General features: G+C 57.2%; 1 protein-coding gene across 1 annotated transcript; it reads left to right on the top strand.

Moving 5' to 3' along the window:
- On the top strand, positions 1–4,384 carry BESB_080550 (actin-like protein ALP4; the record flags this gene model as incomplete). The annotated part of the gene is made up of 8 exons (XM_029366417.1): positions 1–495; positions 973–1,055; positions 1,282–1,432; positions 1,852–2,105; positions 2,473–2,544; positions 2,991–3,104; positions 3,704–3,833; positions 4,223–4,384. 8 exons carry the CDS (start codon positions 1–3, stop codon positions 4,382–4,384), a joined length of 1,461 nt encoding a protein of 486 aa, XP_029217848.1.
- Between the last annotated feature and the right edge of the window lie 2,667 nt (positions 4,385–7,051).

The following is a 7,051-nucleotide window of genomic DNA, read 5'->3' as shown; positions in this document are numbered from 1 at the left end:
ATGGCTCCACTCGACACTAACGAGCCTCCGTCGCCAAGTGGAGGCTCCTCGCGCCGCCGGTCGTCTGCGACGTTGCTGGACTGGTCGGGCCTTCCGCGCCAGCGCCGAGTCTCGTCTCTGTCGAATATCGCGGGCGGCGCGGCGGCGGCTGAAGACTTTTTCTTTTATGAGCAGCTGCCCGTCGTGCTCGAGTTTGGCTCGGCCTTTTGCAAAGCCGGGCTCGGAGGCGAGCCTGAGCCGCAGTGCATCGTCCGCACGCAGGAGCTGCGGAAGGGTCCCGAGAACGTCAAGACGCTGAAGAGCGCCTTCGTGAAGCGCACTCCGATCGAAACGCCTGCGATGACTCGGTGGCGACTCCGCCTCAAACTCGACGAGCTCTTCTTCAGGCGGCTCATGATCCAACCCAAAGACCGGAGCGTCGTCCTCTGCGAGGGCATGATGCGAAACCCTGCCGAAAAAGCCGCTCTTGTTCAGCTCCTCTTCGAAGTCTACGACGTAAGTCGACGAGGAGTGACGCGGAGACGAGCGCCGCGACCTGATGCGCGTTATCCAGAGAGCGCAGAGAAAAGATGCAGCGAAGAAGCAAGGCGCACCAGAAAGGCGCACAAGAGAGAAGGCTCCCCGAGCAAACCACTTAAATAACCTGGAGAGGGGCTTGCCTTCGCGTGGCGATGCAGAAAAATGGGAACCAGACAACCAGCGCAGCGGCGGACAGCAGCGGCTTGCAAAGTCGAAAAACGCGCGCGTCGCGCGCGACGACAAAGGCCGGAGGATGTATGTTGCAACCAAGAAGCAGAGAAATATCATGAATGCCAAAGTCTCGGCGTCTGAGCGTTCATTTTGTTTTGAAAGCCGCCCATAGTTCGGGGAGCTCTGCTCGCCCCTAGGTCATCCTGCTGCTTCAGACGCAGTACCTCGCGTGTATTCAAGGGTAGAGCCTCTGTGCTGCCTGAGCCATGCGGATTTTTGCAGGTTCCAAGCATCGCGTTCGTCCCTGGTCTCGTCTCGCCGCTCTACTGCTGCGGCGTGGACACGGGCATCGTCGTGGATGTCGGGTGAGGAGGATTCACTTGTGTTGCAGCGCGATCTCAGACTCCGCGTGTCTTTCTCTGTTCAGCGCAGCGTCTGTTTCGCAGCCCGCCCAGGGGACCGCTCTCTTCGCGCATCTCGCCTCGATTCGCCGGCAGATCGGAAGCTGTAGAGCGGCTGCTCACCGTGCCTGTTCGTGGCTCCGGTCTCATGCTTTGTCTTCGCGTGTCGTGTGTTTTGCGAGTCTTGCAGCCACTGGGAGACTCGCGTCTTGGCGACGGTTCTGGGCTGCCCGCACTTGCACTCGCTCACAGTCGCCGGCGTCGGCGCCGCCTCAGTCGACCGCGAACTGCGGCATCTGCTTCGCTCGGCGGTCGCCGGCGACCCCGTCGCGGTCACTCTGGTGAGATCCGCAGAGCAGCTGGGGGGGGGGGAGAGTGTGCCAGCCTCGTTCTGGGAGAGAGCGGCGGAAGGCACGAGCTTGAGAGAGGGAGAGAGAGGGGGAGAGGAGGGAGGAAGATGTGCCACACGAACGAGACGAGCGAAAGGCGCCGGTGGCGCGCGGCAGGCTCGAGAAGACAGAACGAGGCGTCTTCATGCACGGAGGTGCACGCGCGCGAATCGGGTCGCGGCTCTTGAAGAGGCTGCGCAGAGCTACTGCTTTTGTTCTTTGAGGGAGTGCAGCGCACAGGCAGCCGCCGGCAGTCCATGTTCAGCTGGATATGGTATGATACGCAGTTCGTGTCAAAAACGGTTCGTGAGGACGCCTGCGGTGCGCCTTGCTTGGATTCAGAATTCGTTCCTTCTTGCCGGTTTTCTCAGGTTGACTCCCTCTCAGCTGAGCAACTGGAAAACATCAAGGTCACGTGCTGCTACACAGCGTACGACCTCCGCGAAGCTGCCCAGCAACGCCGCGAGCGAGTGCAGCGGAAGCGAGCGGAGACGGGCACCGCGGAGGGAGACGCTCCGAGCGACGGCCAAGAGGTTGAGGACGGCGTGGAGGTCTTCAAAAGTAACAAGGCGATAAAGGTCCGCGTATACGACAACAACACGCTCACAATTGACGCGTCCACCAGGTCAGCGGGGAGCAGGCAGTGTCAGAGGAGCTCCAAAACGACGAAAGACGACCCGCGAACGACAACGGAACGCAGAAACTCTCCGTGAGAAGTGAGGGCGGAGACAGGGGAAGCGAAGGAGGGCGGCGAGAAAGAGAGACACGCCGAGCGGCGCCGAGGAGGAGAGGAGACAGAGAGGCCGCGACAGAGGGGTTCGTGGAAGCGCGGGTCAAGTGGCTGGGAAGCGCGTTCAAGACTTTTCATGCACAAAACGAACACACAAGGATAGAAAAGATGGAACTGAGCGCAGAGCAGCCTGTACGTGTGTCCCTTCTCATCGCGGGGGCACTCATCGGCTCGCTTCGAATGCGCGATCGCTGTCCTGCAGGTGGAAGGCTTGCGAAGTTCTCTTTGGCGCGGTCCATGGCGCTACGGCGTCTGTTCAAGAAGCTATCGTCGAGTGAGAACTGGCTGACGCCGTTGCGACAGCCAACTCTTTTCGCTAGTTCATTCAAACGCTACCAGCTCTTATGTGTAGACCATGCAGATGCTGCTTCGTGGAACGCATCGGCCTCAAGGGCGTGCGTGTCCTCAAAAATTGATTTTTCTTGTGGACGCGGACATCCGTCCCCGCATCGAGTCCCCAGTTTTTCCAGTTCTTCGCGGATTTATCAGCTCTGTGGAGTGAGCTGAGGGAGTCTGAGCTCTCGCTGTCGAAAGCCATGCGCTTTGTTTCGCTGCATAAGGACTAAGGATTAGCATTAAGATACAAATAACGAGGCATGTGCAAACATGTGTATCTTCATATCGGGATTTTTTCGCGTACAGGCGTTTCCGCGGCTCTGCGGATCATCGCCTGGGCGCCGCCTGTCGACTTCGTGTACTCTGCGTCTGTTCTCTGCGCAGATGCATTCGCAAATGCCCTTTCGAAATGCGAAAGCTGATCGTTCAAAACATTCTCTTGTGCGGAGGCACGGCTCAGTTCCGGGGCTTCACGACCCGCCTCGCCATCGAACTCGAGTAAGCGAGTCGCGAAATCAGCCCTTTCTCACGAGGGTCGCTGCAGAGTGTAGTAGGGCAATCGGGGCCAGGTGGAAGGCAGCTGCTTCCCACACGCAGGTTTCAGATTATATTCGTTTGCATAGATATGCATGCGTGTGAAGTACCATGCGTCGCGCGGCGCAGAGACGAAGAGCCTGGCCGCGGCCTGTGGACTTGGGAGACTTCACAGAGAGAGCGCAGGGATTTTTCTTTTCCGCCGCAGTGGCGCGGTCTGACATCGAGGTAGCATGTTCCTCTCCAGTTGCCTCGACGTCGCATGTGAACCGCGCTAAGAATCACAGTCTGCATGCGTTCACAGCCTTCTCTGCAGAGCGCATGTATGCGCGTGCAGACTCTTGAGATCTGCCGTCTTGAGAATATCGATCCCTCTAGTCGTCGGGTCACTCGTGTGTGTGCGACGTGTCCCTCTTGCTTTTCATTCCTCAAATTGGTCCGTCTGGTCTCCGGACTGCTCCCCAAAGACGCTCGCGGGAGGCAGGAGAGACTCAGGTCGCGCGCGCAGCTCGAGTTGCAGGAAGGCCTTGTGTGTTTGATGTCTGGATTGCTTGCTTCTTTAGGGCGCATTTGGCGGCGGAGCCGAGCCTGGAGAAGCTGCGGCCTCTAGTCAACTTCGGCGTACCGTGCTTCTCGCCGCTGCTGCGGTCATGGACCGGAGGCTCCATCCACGCTGGGCTGCCAGGCAAGCAGGTAGGGTCACTCCGAGGCGGATTTTTGACTGCTTTCCTTTGAATGTTTCTCAAGCATTTGCTTCTTTGATGGGCGTTGATGCGCTCCACGGTCTCTCTTATTTGGCCTCTGACTTTTCCACGAGGTTCGCGGCCTTTTTTCTGGCCTGACTTGCAAAGCAGTTGTTTGTCCCGTCCCTTTCGCCTGCGCGTGGGTTCGAGTCCTGTGCGTTGACGATATTCGGCGCTTTTTCTCGTTCTTCTTTTCTTTCGCTGCTTTCCGCGCGGCTTCTACGCGACGCGCGCAAGCCAGGCAGGCGGGTCCGGGCCCGGCGGAGCGTCTAGTTTCGGTCTTGTCGGTTGCCTGTCTTCAGCGCCGCGTTCACTTTTCATCTTTTGCTTTTCTCGCAGGAGTATACGAAGGCGGACTACGAGCGCGGCCTGCCCGTGCCGGACTGGACGGCGTGGATTTTCACCGCGTCTTCGTCCGCGGCTGCGGCAGAAGCCGCGACGGAGGCAGGCGAGCCTGCGGTTCCTTATCTGCAGCCGGAGGATTCCCTCTCCGCTGCGTGATTGCCCAGCGGAGACATCGATCCCTGCACACATCTCGAAAATGCTCCTCAGCCGGCGTGCCGCGGTTAGCAGCCCACCAGAAGGAAAAAGAGCTGAGGAGGCGGATGCCTCCACAGAGCGCGCGGGTCTCGGCTGGCGCGCAAGGCGTTTGTGCGTTGGGTCGAGCCACTGCAGGGACAGCGGGCGACGCCGTCGGCCGCGTGACAGCCCCGCCAGAGGCAGCAGGAACGCAGTTTATTTGCGATAAGACTTGCAAACGTGAGCTTCCACAAAGGGTTGCTGTTCAACTGGACGACGCACAAGGCACAGACTGAGCACTGGGTTGACTCTTTTTTATCTGGAGATATTCGTTTCGCCTAGTGCTACAAAGGAATCCTGCCCAATCAGGGATTCAGATACGCGAAGGAGAGAGGTGATACATCGAGGGCGTGGCTCTCTAGCAGAGCAAAGACCGGCCCCTGCCAGAAGCGTCTGGGTGGCGACCGTGGAAGTTTTCAGTTTTGGTTTCGAGCCGCAGAAATGGGGCGCCTTGCGGGAGGGTTTCCAGCATGTCGTGCGCAATAGCCACGTTCAGTCGTTGGATCAGCAGGGGCGTCACTCTCCCAGTTCAGAGAGAGGCATTTCCACGGATATCGGGCGAAGAAGCACACCTGTTGTTGTCTAAAGTATAGTGCAAATTGTAATTGTTTCAAACTGCTCGACCTCGCACTGTCTTGCGGTGCCTCTTCTGGTCCACACTGGATTCGTAGAGAACATTTCCTAATGCTCTACTAAATAGTGAATTGTCTTTCTGTAACCTTCCTGGGACCGCATGTTTTCGAATCCGCCATCAGTTCCTTTTTCTTTCATTCACTTGCGCTGCTCGGGTGTATCGGTGCATGGCTCTACAATTATCGAGTGCCAATAGGCACGCGAGTTTTCTTGTGAAGAACTCAATTTAGCTTCTTTCAAGCCACCGAGCTCCCCCGTTCCCTTCGTCAGCGGCGGGACGCCCTCGCCAAGAGCACAATATCCGTGAAACGGAAACAAATCAGGTACCCGAATGATAGAACGGAGACCGTCTGAGATTTTCTGCTCGCGCGCAGCATCGCAAGGCGAGGGGACAGTCGACCGCACCATTAAAACAGCTGGTTGACCCCGAATGTATTCGTCGTAGCGCAATGCCAGTTCTTTGCCAAGGGTCAACTCTGTCGACTTGGTTTCCAGTCGCTCAAATCTCAGGATGCCGTTCCCGTGGATAAAGCAGTGCTACGGTGCCACTGTTATTCGTATGCATACGTGTATGTTGGATCGAACTCACAGGCGATCCCAATCGACTTCGCTAAGGTGGGAGAGGGAGAACAATAGGTCGGGCTGCCGACCCTCGCGCGTCACGGTATCACTCGGACCACACGCCATTCATAGACACACTCGCGAATTGCCGCGCGTGGAATGAAAGTAATTAATGTCCTAGAAGCGAATGTATTATTGTCGCGTGTAAAAAACTGTGCTGCACCGACGGGGCCCGCCCTGAAGGTTCCACCAGAAAAAAAAAACTGATACGAAATGCGCAGGTAAAGAGTAAGCCCAGCATTGCTCCGCTTCTATCACCGTATCTCTTTCCCCATGTCTCCTTCGTTTCACTGCCTACTCGCTCAAGCTGCCAAATTTTCTATAACCCGCTGCTGAGGCGTTGTCTGAGACGAACCTGTTTTCATATCGCTGTTTGTGCCGCAACCTTCGAAAGTGATCAGCAGCAGCGAGGTACGGTGTGACTAAACTGCTCACGCGTAGACGACAGAGGTCTTCAGGCTCACACGGACGGGAAAAGAGCCAGGGAAGCGAACCTGGAAGCCTGTTCCTGGGATTCCCGTAGCCGCCTGACACCATAAGTATGTCTGTACTATCTCACCGTCCGTGCATCGAACTAGCAACACAAAACGCATGGACACATGGCGGCCTCATTGGGGAACTTGACGCCTTTCCAAATCGATTTGTGATTGGCTGCATGCGGCCCCATTCCTTCTTCCCTAACCGAATGGGCGTGTGGAGCACCTAATGCTGAAGGGAAACAACTTGAGTCTTGCCCTGCTTCCTCTTTGCCTTCTCTTTTCCTCCAGTGTGACTGGTTTATATTTCGCTCGTTCTTGCGTCGATCCAGCCCACGGCCAGTCACGCTGCACCTGCTGCGCGGTGAGACACCGACGCGACGCAGGATTGATTCACAGGTGGAAGTCTACGAACTGAATACGGACCAGCTGTTGCGGGAGGACGCAGTACTCACACCCGTTTCGCAAGGTGTCTACTAGACAGTCCAGCCCATCCTGACGTGGGTCTCGGCGTCCGTTGCACTGTCGCTAGTCATTCGTTCTGCCAAAAAAGTGTTTGACATCTCTACAGGCCGCGGCGAAGGATCACAACTAGGCATACATGCATGCACGATACACGATCCGACCATTGCTCAGTCCTTTCGATGGTTGTGTCGAGACTCCTCTGCATGAACCATCTTTCGCTCAGCCGTCCGTCTCACGTGCGCCTCTCACTTGAGGGAGACTACAGGCCTTTACGGCATGCCCGCAAGGACGGGTTGAAGTCTCGCGCTGGCCTTTGCCTCCCGTCTCCCCAGTTGGTTCCGGCGTTTCGACTTGGTTACAAATCTGCTTTTTCCGTGATCCACGGTGCGTCAAG

This window comes from Besnoitia besnoiti, chromosome VII (genome assembly GCF_002563875.1).
Source record: "Besnoitia besnoiti strain Bb-Ger1 chromosome VII, whole genome shotgun sequence".
Lineage (NCBI taxonomy): Eukaryota > Apicomplexa > Conoidasida > Eucoccidiorida > Sarcocystidae > Besnoitia > Besnoitia besnoiti.
This window is presented reverse-complemented; position numbering and strand designations above follow the sequence as displayed.